At 39.8% G+C, this 16,312-nt stretch overlaps 1 protein-coding gene across 2 annotated transcripts in view; it reads right to left on the minus strand.

Annotated features, from left to right (window-relative positions):
* Positions 1 to 16,312, minus strand: part of DIS3L2 (DIS3 like 3'-5' exoribonuclease 2) — a 320,278-nt gene that overhangs the window by 66,229 nt on the left and 237,737 nt on the right. For both annotated transcript variants that reach the window (XM_056565531.1, XM_056565532.1), the window contains 2 exons: positions 15,950 to 16,057; positions 15,458 to 15,691 (listed from right to left, as the gene is read on the minus strand). In XM_056565531.1, coding sequence (XP_056421506.1) covers positions 15,458 to 15,691; positions 15,950 to 16,057 — 342 coding nt within the window. The remainder of the gene's footprint in view (positions 1 to 15,457; positions 15,692 to 15,949; positions 16,058 to 16,312) is intronic.

The following is a 16,312-nucleotide window of genomic DNA, read 5'->3' on the forward strand; positions in this document are numbered from 1 at the left end:
ACATGTAGGGAGAGTGGAAAATGTAGGGAAACCTTAGTAAATACCATGGAGAAAAAAAAAATTGTAGGGAATTAAAACCCACAAAGAAACCCACACTCCACTAGTAAATCAGGGCCAATATGTATGAGGACATTGCTAATATGGCCATTAAACTCTTTGCACACTGGAGCAGGTGTTCTGAACTTCCCTGCACCCATCCATCTCTGCGCCGATATGCCCGCCCACCTTAATAAATATCCATGGAGTCTTCACATGTGAATGCGAGTTGGGCAGGCATATCAGCAGAGGAGGATGGAGGCAGGGAAGCTCAGATCACCAGCTCCTGCCTCCATTGTGCAAGGGGGGTTAATTAACATCATAGCTCCAGATGAAACTTTTATAGCACAAAACGTTTGGTAGTTGAAGTCCGCTCTTACACCTTATACCACTTGGTAATAGATTTTGCTTGTTTTTTCTTTATTTATATCTATATTCTTATGACTTTTATTACTACTGAGCACCAACTAGTTTCAAGCTGTATTTTACTTGTGCCTAGCTATTTCTAGTGTATTGCACTTCATGCACTTTTCTGATACTGCATATTTCACTTTCCTCAGTCTAGTGTACTTTTATCTTTGCCACCATGGCTACAGAGTTGTGTCTCTCGTTGTATATTTATTTCTCTTATTAAGTTTTGTAATTTGACTTTTAGTCCTTTTTTGTATTTGTGTTTAATAAAGTATACTTCGATCATATATATATATATATATATATATATATATATATATATATATATACATATATACACATACACACGTTGGATTTTCTTTTTCGTGCTATGATCTGTAGTTACGCATGATCTTTTACTGTATGGACCTTTTGGGTATATTTCAACAGACATTAAAACAGAGTGTAACTTTGGAACCAGACTATATATCTGGGTAAAACAATTTTAATACGGCACAATAACCCTGTGAAGAACAGGTGAAACAGGTGTCAGATTCACTTCAAAACATTCAGCAGTAAATATTCTACATAGATTGGGCTGTAAATCTAAATAAGTAGTTCATATGAGACCCAGTATCAAAAGCACCCCACCTTTGTTACAACTTACAGTGGGGATCAAAAGTTTGGGCACCCCAGGTAAAAAAAATTATTAATGTGCATAAAGAAGCCTAGGAAAGATGGAAAAATCTCCAAAAGGCATCAAATTACAGATTAAACATTCTTATAATATGTCAACAAAAGTTAGATTTTATTTCCATCATTTACACTTTCAAAATAACAGAAAAAAAAATGGCATCTGCAAAAGTTTGGGCACCCTGCAGAGTTCATATCTTGTACTGCCCCCTTTGGCAAGTATCACAGCTTGTAAATGCTTTTTGTAGACAGCCAAGAGTCTTTCAATTCTTGTTTGAGGTATCTTTGCCCATTCATCCTTACAAAAGTCTTCCAGTTCTTTGAGCTTTCTGGGCTGTGTCACGCACTGCTCTTTTAAGGTCTATCCATAGATTTTCAATTATGTTGAGGTCAGGAGATTGTGAAGGCCATGGCAAAACCTTCAGTTTACACCTCCTAATGTAATCCCCTGTGGATTTCGAGGTGTGTTTAGGATCATTATCCATTTGTAGAAGCCATCCTCTCTAACTTCAGCTTTTTCACAGTTAGCATCCAAAATTTGCTGAAATTTTATTACATCCATTTTTCCTTCTACTCGCGAGATGTTCCCTGTGCCACTGGCTGCTATACAATCCCAAAGCATGATTGATCCACCCCCATGCTTAAGAGTTGGACAGAGGTTCTTTTCCTTAAATTCTGTTCCCCTTCTCCAAACGTACCTTTGCTCATTCCGGCCAAAAAGTTCAATTTTAACCTCATCGGTCCACAGAGCTTGTTTCCAAAATGCATCAGGCTTGTCTATATGTTCATTTGCAAAGTTCAAACACTGATTTTTGTGGTGAGGCTGTAGAAGAGGTTTTCTTCTGATGACTATTCCATGAAGACCATATTTGTATGTATCTATGTACCATATTTGTATGTATTTGTAAGTATCTCTTTATAGTGGAATATTGTACCACAACTCCAGTGTCTGCCAGATCTTTCTGGAGGGACTGTGCAGTCAAACGTGGGTTTTTAATTGTTTTTCTTACAATCCTGTGAGCTGTTCTGTCGAATACTTTTCTTGGTCTTCAAGATCTTGCTTTAACTTCCACTGTTCCTGATGACTGCCGTTTCTTAATTACATTCCGAACAGAGGATATTGACATCTGAAAACATTTTGCTATCTTATAGCCTTCTCCAGCTTTGTGAACATCAACTATTTTCAGTTTCAGATTTCTAGACAACTGCTTAGAAGAACCCATGGTGCTGATTTTTGGGGCAAGGTCAGATGAGTCTGGGCATTTAAAACCTTTGAGATTGACTTCACCTGGTCTTCCCAGATGATGATTGAGAACAATCCATGACACTGGCAGGTCTCATCTTTGCAAAGGGGGCAGTGCATGCTATAAATTCTGCAGGGTGCCCAAACTTTTGCAGACGCCATTTTTTGTTTTCTGTTATTTTGAAAGTGTAAATGATGGAAATAAAATCTAACTTTTGTTGACATATTATAAGAATGTCTAATCTGTAATTTGATGCCTTTTGGAGATTTTTCCATCTTTCCTTGGCTTCTTTATGCACATTAATACAAATTTTTACCTGGGGTGCCCAAACTTTTGATCCCCACTATCTACATAAACAGTAAAAAATGATTTGATAAAAAGATGTGGAATAATGATTAGTTGAGCCATTTACCCTACTCCACGAGCGGCAGGATGGAACTAACTGAAGACGTGATGAGTATTCAGTATAGGTCCCTCCCACTATATTGAGCTTCACTGTACATAAAAATGTGCCCTTTTCCCTGTGTTTTCCTGGGGGTTGCACAGAAATTTCTGGTGAAAGCATTGTTAAATTACCCCCCATGAGAAATGTTTTACTAAGCTCAGTCACAACCTGCTCTGTTTGTTCTTGCATGGAGCTGCTCTTCTGTCTTTACCTTGTCATCTGACAAGCAGAGGAAATAAGGCTTGGCATTTGTTTTCCTTAACATTTGGTGTCATTTTGCTGTATTTTTTTTTACAAGGCTTTTAAGCTAAAATTAGTAAGGCGTGAAAGTAATATCTGATCTTGTGTGTGCAAATTCAGTAAGAGTTAACTCCGCCTGCAGGCTAAAGCAGTCTGCTCACCACATCTGCCAGTCATAATTCATAACCCATTCAATGCTGCATTACACAAACACTATAAAAATCAGTACTTAGTGCAGGGAAAAATTGTAGTTCAGTTTTAACAAAAAATCCACCATAGTAAAAATGCGTACCATGATCCTTACGTCCAATTCCCTAACCACCACACAAAAATGTTTAAAAAAAATGCCATTTAAGTATATCTTTTTTGACAAGTGTCCAAACTATGAAAATAAAACAAACCATTATCCTGCAAAGTGATACTCAAACTACAAATTCTTTCCACCTTGCATTCCCTAAAACAGGGTATAAAATTATAAAACGTGATCAATGTGCCTGTCTACCACACAATGTAAATGGAAACATGTTAGTTACTTTCATCACAAGGTGAAGAGGGGGAAAGACCAAAGCCAGCAGTTGGACCCCCACTGATCAATTAGATAACTAATAACCATGGCATAACTCTCAATCTAGAACAAATGCACAAAATAACAAAGATGGTCCTAATAGTGCAGCATCTTAGGTATAGAACTGAGAAACTATTTGGGGAAGTAGCATTACCCAGCTGCAACGTGTTTAAAACTATTTACAAAAGCTAAAAGGACAATACTGATAAACTATCAGTACAAGTGACATTTCAAATTATTTCTGAAGGTCCTGCTTGTAAGCTTCAAACACAAACAGGCTCTGTCGCTTGAACCAACTTTGCATAAATCAATAGAACAAGGAAGTGTCAAACTTTGTAATATATCAGACAAAAATAATTCTCCAGTTCTCAACCCCCCCCCCCCACCCTCTTCTGCTGCTCAAATCTGGTTTTAAAAAACAGCTTTTTGCCCTCCCTGCAGTCTATGGAATGGGGAAGGAGAGAGCTCCAACCCTCAGCTCTGGGAGAACTGAAAATTAGAGATGCAGCCGGCAGAGCAGAAATCTGCTGAAAAATACCATATATAAGTCATATAATGGTCAAAAATAGTCCTGCTTCTCATGTACACCAAAGAGTCACCTGAAATGACAGGTAATGTAACAAATAATTGAGACAATCTGATAAACCTGCCAGTGTCCGTTTTGATAGATTTCATTATGGGCATCGATCATCATCAAGGATAAACATTATCCAATCTGCAAAAATGAACAGCAAGCCACAAACATGTAATGAGACACCTCTATTTAACCTTTTTTTTCAGCATTTAGAAAAAAAAAAAAACATGGAAAGACCCAACACTGATGTAAATGGCCCATAACAAAATAAAGTACCTGATCAAAGAAGTATTGTTTGCTTCATGAGATAACTGGGTGTGTTCAACTCTAGACACTTGCAAGACCAAATGCTACACAACCTTCCAGGAATGTCAATTTAATTCAAATGATATCAGAGTTATAATGCCATCAAGTCCCTTCTGCCAGTCATGAAGACAGTTGCATTAACCCTACCTCAAAAGATTTCATTAAACAACTGCTTTCAGACTGTTCCTCAGATTCCCAATTTCCTTCTTATAAGTCTATAACTTTAAGGTATTCAAAACAAACTGCCTGTGCGACAGCAAAAAGGCATAGGGAACACGTATTTGGTCTGTGGAATATAAGTCAAGTGCAAGTTCTGTCAGATTAAAATAAAAAAACAAACATGCAGACAAATAACAAATAAAAAAAATTAAAATTGTGTGCAGACAACCAATGGAAATAATTGTCCAAAGTGAATTTGTTTCCTGTGGTGGATGCCATGAGTGGAGATGAGCGAACTTACAGTAAATTCGATTCGTCACGAACTTCTCGGCTCGGCGGTTGCTGACTTTTCCTGCATAAATTAGTTCAGCTTTCCGGTGCTCCGGTGGGCTGGAAAAGGTGGATACAGTCCTAGGAAAGAGTCTCTTAGGACTGTATCCACCTTTTCCAGCCCACCGGAGCACCTGAAAGCTGAACTAATTTATGCAGGAAAAGTAATCAACTGCCGAGCCGAGAAGTTCGTGACGAATTGAATTTACTGTAAGTTCGCTCATCTCTAGCCATGAGCAGTAGGGAACAGGAGTGGTGTGGCATCAATTTTTCGCCTACACTCTAACAATGAGCATCTTCAGAGCATATGTCTGCATGGCTCCAAATCCACTTATTTGCATAGACTTCCAGACTAAAATTATTAGTTTTTATGCACCTTTTACCAATAAAAAGTTGACATGTGGCAAATACTCAGAGAATAGCCGTAATGACTATAGTCAAGGGGGCCACTCTTCCAAACGAATAATGACACATGCCTCATTGTGTGGAAGCAGCTTCATAATTTACATTAAGGCGCCATTAAATAACTTTATTTATGAAGGGCTCTGCAGCCCTATTCTGCTGCCAAATGTTTAGGAAAACGGACAGTTCACTATTCTTGTCCTAAAAGCCTGGCAGAGAACAGTGCCTAACATTTTGATTAACGTTAAATGAGCACTGTTAGAATCAAGAACGTTATATATGTCTTACATCTTGGCAAAACATTAATGTAACATACTTCATAAAAAATGTCCTCTCCTTTTTATAGAAATCATGGCTAGGGGTCCCTATTCTGGCCAGAAAATCATTCTGTCTGGCGGCAGCATCATCTTTATCCAAGCTGAAGCACAGGCAAGGACAAAGTTCAGAACGTGAGAACAGGACTAGCACTCCTCTATGCCGACTCCTGTCCTATCAGACTCCTGTATGAAAACAGCAGCTTGCAGTGAATGGATGTAGAGACCCAATCCAGCAGACTCTAGGAAGTGAATGCATGGTGAGAGCGAGCTCCGTGCTCGTCTGGGACTCTCCCCTTCCTGAGCAGATGGCATGTTTGTGTCATCTAACTTAACAGAACTACTTATTTTCAGCAAAATAATGTAGTCTTGAGCTACTAGACAAACATCAAACAATGAAAGTAAGCAGTTAATCAGCCACATATGAACAGAGCATTTACATGCCCTTTTTTGAATTTTTTTGTGCAATTTAAAATATACACAGTTACAAAATCAGAGGTTATCCGTGTGATGCATCCGTTCCATGTATAGTGGTACTGTGCAACACAAACAGTTGACTTTCAGAAACATCCCACTCCGTTTGCCATAAATTGCAGGGGACTTTCAACACATTTATTGGCTAATGTCTTTATCAGCTCCCTTACTACCCCCAGAAGAGCGGTGCCTGCCATCTGCTACAATAGCAGATTGGTAATGTGCAGCATATAGAGGAGACCGGAAAGTTTGACCAGCTCTCCATCTCCATTGTGCAAAGAGCAGTAGCAATACAGCAACAGAGGGGCCATATCTTGTGAATGCCTCCACCAATTTCTGTAAGTAAGACATTGTTTTACTTCTGTTCACCCACACTATAACCAAGTATATTGGGTTTAGTGCGAGTAAACAGCCAGTTTCCATTTAATTGTTGGTAAAACACATGCGGCACACTACTGCTTGCTCCTGACGAACTGTAAAGACACTTGTCAAATGTGGCGAGTTCCTACTGAACCATAAGCATGTCTTCTACAGGTAACTACTTTTATATAGGGAGATTGTGCAATATTTCATGCCTACTTATTTATACATGTATCACTAACACACATATATACATATAACCATTGCACTGTCTTGTGGATCGAGGTCGGTGGCCACCCTTGTGTTTTGGGGAGGTTTTTTTAAGGTGGGAAATTTTTAACATGGGAGGGTCTTCCTTATTGTTTAATAAAACACCCTGCTATAAATTAGAAGTGCTGTATTGGATTACATATTGTGTCTGTCAGTTTTTGTAGGTGTAGTGAACCATAATACATTTGATAATAGAAATAACAGATGCTCTTTTCTATGTAAAATTTCAATTAAATTGTTTTGCCAATAACTAGAGCATGTATTAAACGCACTGTTAACTATACTGTTAACTAAAAACAGCATGTTTTAAAGAGACTGTCACTACGTTTTACCTAATTACACATAATAGCAGTTAATATCATGTGTCTAACCTAGTCTACTGGCAAGTCTAAATGTGGAGCAAAATTTAATAAAATGTCACATGAAGTATGTAAATAACGCTAAGTAGTCAATGGGACGTGCAGTTTGCTGAACAAGTCAAAACGCAATGGGGTATAATCACACCTAGTCAGGCTCTAGCCATGCCTATCTAGGAGTGACTGAGCAGCACAAGCAGGGCCTGATGTCAGTGCGCACCACCAGATTGTCAATCCTGCCCGAATAGGCGTGATTACAGCACAGGGTGCCGTGACTAGTTCACACAGCTGCATGCCCCTGTGACTACTTAAATTGTCCCTGTTATTTGCAAAAAAAAAAACTTTATATAATTTAGATAACCTATGTATATTTGTAATACACGTTGATTAAACAATGTGTATATTTTTGGATGGGAAAGTCCTTGCAGCTATTGCCTGTGTTTCTGTGCAGAGAAAAATAAAGGAAGTGAGGGAGGGAGCAGCAGGGTTCTGTGACACGCCCCAGGCTCACAAAGTAGACTGATTGCCAAACCAGCACAGAGCCCTGCTTGTCCTGCCCACACTTCCTGTAGTTTGTCTCAACACAGACAATAGCCGCAGGGACACCATTTTTTTCACACAATATACACACATTTTAACCAATGTATTTGAGAAATATAAATAAAAATGTTATCTACATTATATAAAACGTTTTTGCAAACGACTGGTACCCTAAGCTTTGACTACATACTGCGTGGCATTTATAGAAAGATTTCTCCACATTTACAGACGTGCCAGCAGACATCCAGGCATAGTAGGACACATGATATCTCTCACAACTCGTAGTGCCAGGTAATACCACTGCACTTATACAAGTTATCTGTTGTATAAGAATGCACGTTGCACAATTTTCACAATTGTACAAGTTTCATAGCAGATTTTACACTATATACCTCAAGTTTTTAATTTATTATTCATTTGGAAATGATTCATAGAAACTCAATGCCACAGGAGTAAACCAACAGATTACATACGTCAACATCTTATCTAGTTTTCTGATTATCTTCTATACTACGATTAAAGCAAAGCTATACGAAAGGTTAAACATGGAAAATTTTACACTGTGCAGTGAAGGGAATGTGTCATCAGAAAATTAACTATTGTTTAAATAAAGTTTTTCATTAAAATTGGTGATATGTTTTTCTATTATAATAAAATTCAATAAACTATTGAAAGGAAAAATAAGAATTCTTCTGTATTATCACGATAATTGCTAAAAACGCATTACTGAGTAACTGGAAAACTCCATTGGTCCCCTGTTTTGATATCATCCTGAATAAAAAATAAATACTACACATTCAAAAAGGTTATAGCTAGGGGTTCTGGAAAGTTGGATAAATTTAACATCAGATGGTTATCATGGTCTCTGTCCTCATTGTAGAGATATTTGAGTAACAGTGTTTAAGTATCATGTCAGTGGAAAAATCTTAGACATTATGTTACAAGAGGCACATTGACATCTATTATTAGAGTTAAACCTTATCTTGTTTTATAAAATTGGTGATATTTTTTAAATTTTTCATTTTACCATCTAGATTTTTTTCAATAATCCTGAAATTTTTCAATAATCAGTCCAATGTCCAGCTAGGCCAAAAAAATTAAGATGAGATTTCCTGTTTAGTCTGTCATGAGAACAAAGTTGCTGATAAACTGATATGTACAGCATAATAGTGAAAGGTGACACCATTGTTCAGATGGCTAAAGATCAGAGCCCAGCCTCCCCCTCCACGTTGAATGTCCTCATTAAATCCCAGCTTTTATTGAGCCTCTTTTCCTTCATGGTGCAGAGTTATTTTTCATTCTCTCCATTTTATGAGGCAGGACCAGAGCTGAGCTATTTGGCAGTAGTTAACAGTTCTTACCTCCCTTACTTCTCTAGAAAATCACAGCAAACCACAACACATCACACACAAGTAATTCATGGAAGAGTAGAGTAACGAAATAAAGAGAAGCAGCAAATCAAGAAAAGGGTTACACTAAGCACCACAGAGAAAACCCTTGATTTAACTTTCATGTACAGTCACTGATGCAGACATAATCGGGAAAGATTTATCAAAACCTATGCAGAGGAAAAGTTGACCAGTTGCCTATAGCAATCAGATTGCTTCTTTCATTTTTCAGATGCCTTTTTAAAATTTCCTATGCACAGGTTTGATAAATCTCCCCCATTGTCTCTCGTGTCGCCAACGCAGAGCATATGCTAAGCCCCTCCCTTGATTCCTGGAATCAATCTTCCTGAGGCTGTTCCTAGAGATGGATTTTCCATGCCAAGAATATACTAGGTCTATCGTGGCTGCACGAAGTTCACACCCCTGTTGCACAACCCTGGCCTGTGTGAATTTTTTTCTTTCCAGGAAGTGTTTTTTTTTTTTTTTTTGGAGCAGAAGGGGCTCTGCAGAGTAGAACAGCTGAGTACAAATGTATTTAAGGCCTATGGGGATCTCCAGACTGAACTCGGGCTGACGCATTCCTCTTTTTATAGATACCGTATTTATCGGCGTATAACACGCACTTTTTAGGCAAAAATTTTTAGCCTAAAGTCTATCTGCCTGTTATACGCCGATAAGCCACTGCAGTTCAATGATTTAAAGTGGGCGCTTTAAATCAATGAACTGCAGCGGCTTTGCAGGTGCAGAGACCTGCCGTCGCTGCCGGCTTCTCTGCCCCTGCCTGTCCTGGGGTCTAGAGCCCTGCTGCTGGCCCTTCTCTCCCCCTGGCTATTGGTGCCGCTGCCCGTTCTCTCCTGCTGACTATCTGTGCCGCTGCCCCATTGCCGGCGCCGATAGCCAGAGGGACGGGGTGTTATGAGGGCTAATTTTTTGCCCTGTGATCTGAAGTTTTAATCTGTACCATTTTTGTTTTGATCTGACTTTTTGATCACTTTATTTTTTTTTAGGATATAAAGAGTGATCAAAAATACGCTACTTTGGATTTTTTTGGTGCTTACGCCATTGACCATGTGGTTTAATATATTTTTATAGATCGGACATTTACCACATGTATATTTATGTTTATATAGTTTTTATATAGAATTTTGGAAAAGGGGGGTGAATTAAACATTTAATAAGGAAAGGGTTAATGTGTGTTTTTAAGCTTTTTTTAAAAACTTTGTTTTTACACTTTTAGTCCCCTTAGGGTACTTTTAGGAGGAATCATTTGATTTCTCATACAGATCAATGAACCACATTCATCTGTGTGCCAGGCTTCATCATTCCGAGCACCAGAGCCGGCAGTGAAGGAGAGGTAAGCCCTCCGGCTATAGTGCTGCGTGGGGAGGTGGGCTCAATCCACCCACTGGACCACCAGGTATGGAATAAAGGCACTTTTAGACGTAGCTGTCAGCATGTCTGCTATTAATGCCGGCCCCCAGCTACAAGAATCAGCTGGGGGCCGGTCGGTATGACGTGGGTTAGAGTCGGGAGCCCGCGTCAAAGCCCCTTAACGGCACATGGACGAGCATAGATGTCCATGTTGTTAACGGGTTAAAAAAAATTACCTGTCATCAAACCATATTTTCAAAACCAACTCAGATTATATTCCCTAACTACTGCTAACACTCCTCCTACCCTTACAGAGCTTTCTAAAGCATGGAAATTTTTTTTTTGTATCATACCTTTCCCCTTGCTCACATTGTGTGAGCTCCAGCAGGAGAAAGTGGGTCTTCCCCAGCAGTTGTGACGTCACTGAAGTCTGCGAGAGCTATTCCTGAGTTTGGTCTCCTGCCAGGCCAGGAGCACACCAAACTATTTGACTTCCGTAGAGAAGGCAGTTTTTTCTATCACATTAAAAACATACAAAGGTTGAGAATTTTAACAGCAAGTAAATAGCAAAGGGTCTTAGAATTACATAAGGAACAATATATTAAAAGTTTAGTTTGGTGATGGGGGAAATCCACCTTTTTTTTATCCAATTATTTTTTTTTATTAAAGAGTACCTAACAGGCAGTGGACCGCATATTACAGGAAAAGGAGACTTCTGGAGGCTAAGGGTCTGTTCACACTAAGGGAATATCAAGAACATTTTCATTGCTTAAATACAGTACTTTCTGCTCAATGGTAAAATAGAGGTGGAATTGGCACTTGAGTGCAAAATTTAGTGAGGAAACTCAAAGGCCCTTGACTTTATAGAATTTTACTCGTGGATTCAAGGAGTTCTATTTTTCAGCTCCACCTTTCAAAAGCCATAACACGCTGATTTTTTATGCACAGCCAGGGCTTAAGGTTACTAATAGAGATGAGCGAACTTACAGTGATTCGATTAGTCACGAACATCTCGGCTCGGCAGTTGCTTGCTTTAGCCTGCATAAATTAGTTCAGCTTTCAGCTGCTCCGGTGGGCTGGAAAAGGTGGATACAGTCCTAGGAGACTTTCTCTGTATCCACCTTTTCCAGCCCACCCGGAGCACCTGAAAGCTGAACTAATTTATGCAGGAAAAGTCATCAACTGCCGAGCTGCGAAGTTTGTGACGAAACGCTCATCTCTAGTTACTAACCCATTCCTGTTTGAAAGTTGGAAATTTCACTTCAGGACTACATACATTTTTGGTGTGTTATGTAAAAAAATCAGTCTCAGACGCTACGCCACTCAGTTCAACAGGAATTAGATGGAGCAGGAGTCGGACAAGCAGTCTGACCACCACCGATACTTGACAGGCAACAAGCATCCATTAGGGGAAAAACACTATGGGGGAGATTTATCATTGCTTTTGGAGCATTTTTTTTGTCTATGTTTTGGCGCAGTTCAGGCACAAGCAGCATATTAAGGGACTTTGTGTCTTTTGATAGACAGTTTCACTCTTTTTGCCTACCCATAGAACTTTTTCTTTTTGACCATGCAGTGGTCACGTATTTATCGTTTGCGACTTTTGTCATAAGTTGCTATTTTGTGCGCAAAGGTCCCTTTTTTTTAGGCGCAACGCTACACCACCTACCAGTAGGCGTGAGAATCACATCTACCTTTCACAATTCAACCTTTAACCTCTTGCGGATGACAGCGTCCCACTCCCCTTCTATGACATGCGCTCAAGAGCTGAGCGTGGGTCATAGCTGGGTGGTCCTGGCGGCTATCTGCCACCAGGACCCATCTCTAATGCCAGACATCACCGATCATGGTAATGCCCGGCTTTAACATATTAGACAACGCAATCAAATTTGATAAATGCAAGTAAAAATGTCCCGGCAGCTCTGTGAAAGTAAGTAAAAACACCTAACCTGCCAAATTCAGGACCCGGGAAAGTGTCAACTTCCCTCCCTCACAAGCGTCTAGATAAAGTGTATGTGGTAGAGCTTTTCCCACCACAGCAGAGCTGTGCAAAATTCATCACCCTGCTGCACCTTCTTGATAAATAAGATCCACGCTAGTCAAACCCATCACCCAAATAAACGTGGGAAAATAGCTCTACCGTAGACATTCTTTGATAAATGTGAGCCTATGTGCATATACTCTTGACACTCTGTCTAAGGTCAGAGATTATATTGTCCTCCTATTTTTAATATTCCAACATCAAATTACTCTTTAGTTCTTTAGTGTAAAGAATAAACTTTATCCCCTAAAGACAGACAGTGGTTACGTCATTCCCAAGCACAGAACGGCAGAATTTGCAGAAAGCAAACTTGTGTAGACGTGTGCTGGATGAGGCACCGATAAACCCATCACAGAGATTGCATAGCTGTCACTATTCTAGAAGAGATTCAAGAGGGTGAATGTATTGAACCATGCAGTGCTTTCATGTGGTAAAGTTTGAGCATTTTACATTAAATCTTTGTTTTATAATGGATGACTACCACTCATAAAATACAGAAGCTCAGACCTTAATAATGCAAAAATAAAACCATGATTGTTTCTACATTAAATGACTTACATAAAAATGAGACATGGGTCAGAAAATTAGAAGAATATGCAGCAAGTAATGCAAGTACGTAAATCTTTGGAGAATAAGCTTACGCACACTTTTTTGGATAAATATGAGGAAGCCCCTTCACCTAATAAAATTTCAAAATGTTGTGTTTGTGTGAATACTTTCAGCTTTTTTGTGTGGTGGCAAAATTGCTAAAATTTTACAACCTTTTAACCCATTACAACAAAATGTGCGACATTTTACCAAAAGTCATACATTGTCAATTCCTTACCACTGAAAAAAGCTACTTGATTTTGACATACCTTCAGAATCGAGAATACAAGTCTATTGTTAAATTGACAAAACAGAGCTAAAGACTAGAATATACTATACAAGTTAGGTGAGTGAATTCAGCAGCTCAAATCCATGTTCACATCTGTAAAGTACCATTCATTGGTATGTGTTGGCAGACCTGACTTACAACTCCAGCAGAAGGCTATAATGCCTCAATATTTGAGCAGATGTGAGATTTAACTGAAGTAGTCTTAGTGGTATCTGTGCTTGTATAAAGTATTTTAAGTCCATGAATCCCAAAAATTAGGAAGAACAGCAGGCATTTACCACGCTGCTGAAGATAAAATTGTAGGACCTGCTGCACGTTTGTTGGACTGAATAAAACTTTTCAAAGTGCCAAGTGCAATAAATGGCAGCAGTAACAGCTGTTTCATGCTGCAAGAACCCTCCCTAAGCCAAAATTGAGGGAGCATTCTTGCAATACAAAACAGTTGTTTCCATGAATTGCACTTAGCAGGACCTGCTGCATTTTATTGGATTGAATACAACTTTTGGATTTTCTCTTCATAAAGTGTGTTGAGTGCCCTTTCTACTTTTTGGGGTTCTCTCTAAGCTCTGATGTTCTGTCCAGGGACCTGAATGGAGGAGGAGGGCAGTGTTACTGTGGTGGAAGCAGTGGTGGGGTTTCTACTCCTAACAGGTTTCCATCCCTAGCCACTTCCTGCAGAATTTGTGCCCACTAGCACCTGGAGCTCCCCCTACTACTGCTAATCCCATCACCTGCCAAATGTCGGCAAAAACAGGTCTCACATCATATACAGTACACACACTATCAGGGGCATGACAAATTTGATTTGAACTTAGGAGCCAGCAATGGCCATTGTGGTTTTTCAGTTTGTGCTGTGAGCAGTAGTTTTTATTGGTAACACATTTGCATAGTATTTGACATTTTGATCCATTATATTTTTTTGTAGGAGGTGATTAAAAAAGTCTGCAATTTTTGCCATTGGAATTTTGTGTCTTTGTGCCATTGACTGTGCAGCATCAGGAATGTGATTATTTATTAGTGTGGCAATATTTGTTATGTTTTTACTTTATTTGGAAAATGGGAAAGGGGGTTATTTAAAAACTTTCTTCAACTTTCACACTTTTTTGGAGGGAGGTGACTGAGGTGACAGCAGGTGCAGCAAAAAGGAGGTGACAGCAGGTGCAGCAGAAAGGAGGTGACAGCAGGTGCAGCAGAAAGGAGGTGACAGGGGTGACAGCAGATGCAGCAGAAAGGAGGTGACAGGGGTGACAGCAGAAAGGAGGTAAAGGGGGTGACAGCAGGTGCAGCAGAAAGGAGGGAGGGATGAAAGCAGGTGGAGCAGAAAGGAGGAAGGGGGTGAAAGCAGGTGCAGCAGAAAGGAGGAAGGCGGTGACAGCAGAAAGGAGGAAGGGGGTGACAGCAGGTGCAGCAGAAAGGAGGAAGGGGGTGACAGCAGGTGCAGCAGAAAGGAGGAAGAGTGGCAGCAGGTGCAATAGAACATATGACCTGGGGCTAGCTGGGCAGAGTTGTTACATGTGGCAGGCTGCAGGGCACAGGTAAGGGAAGGGCTCCAGGCCGTGTGTACAGTCCCCCTCCACACACACACACACACACACACACATCACAGTGCTCCCAGCACCCATCGGCTTGGCTGCGGAAATGTAAGGGGCTTACCTCCAGCCACCTCCTCTCTTACCTGGCCTCCTGATGACAGTCATGGAGACCAAAGCGAGAGGGAGGCAAGCACCCTCCCAGCTTCCTCTTTGGCCAGGCTGTAGCCCCGTCCATGTGGAAACAAAAAAGCAGCAGAGAAATTGGAGCTTGAGGAGGAAGATAAGGCAGCACAGGAGCCTCTGAATGGGAGGAGTTACTGCTGGCCAACTTCAGGGGCAGCACAGAATAGCACTACTGCTAGTATAAGTGGCTAAGCGCAGAATGCAAGGTAATCAGTCGCATGGTGTAAGCTATTTACGTCACTGCTAGGATTGACAAAGACCTAGGCACCAGAAGGAAATTTTTAGTCACAATGGATTTATCAAGCCCTGCACTATATACATATATACACACACACAAACTACAATAAGGAAAAAAAACATTTTTCACCTGGTCAAGTCTTAAAGCGCCATCATCAAATCTTTGTCGACGTAAATTTTTTGCAATAAGATGAAGGTTGAGAACAGCTTGCTGAATCTCTTGAACTGTATGATCAGAGGACACAGGGGGCAGCTCCTCAACACCAAGCAGTTTGTCTGGACTCTCAATCATACTTTGTGCATGGTCATAGCTGAGCTTCACACAGGGACAGATAACACTTCGGCCAAACCACTCTTCAAGGATCTAAAATGTGAAAAAAGTATATAATTAGGTAATACGAAAATAAAAAATATAATTACGGTAACTGCACAGGTAAAGTTGGATAAAGGCTTCCTGTATAAAAAATAAAAATAAAAAACACAACAAGACACCCTGTGAGAAGAACTTCTAGCCCTTTGCAGCCACCAAAAAATAAATAAAATAAAATGTCCCTCTACATCAGTCCCGAGACTGCAATCATGATGATCCAGTCTTAGATTTTACACCTTAAAAAAAACTTACTTTTCCTTGCGGAGTGATTTTCCATATGACCGAAAAAGTCAGTCTGTCTGCCATTGGGTTTAAGCTGCAAAGTTCTTCACATAGCAGCCTAGGCAACATGGGAATGACCTGCAATACAGCAAAAAAAGAGATCACATTGGAATGATAGGAGAACAGTACATTTTGTAATTTTGGCTGAATTTAAATATAAGAAATAATAAAAAGTTTTTAGGAAATTGATAAGCCATTTAAAATGTAATTACTGCCAACAACCAAGGAAAAGATTTCTAAGAAATAGTTTCCAAACAAGATGCAAAATTCAAAACGCAGTCCACATTTCAGAAAAGCGAATTTGTACAGAAATACGACTCTGAGCTTCGTAAC

Source organism: Hyla sarda, chromosome 3, assembly GCF_029499605.1.
Source record: "Hyla sarda isolate aHylSar1 chromosome 3, aHylSar1.hap1, whole genome shotgun sequence".
NCBI lineage: Eukaryota > Metazoa > Chordata > Amphibia > Anura > Hylidae > Hyla > Hyla sarda.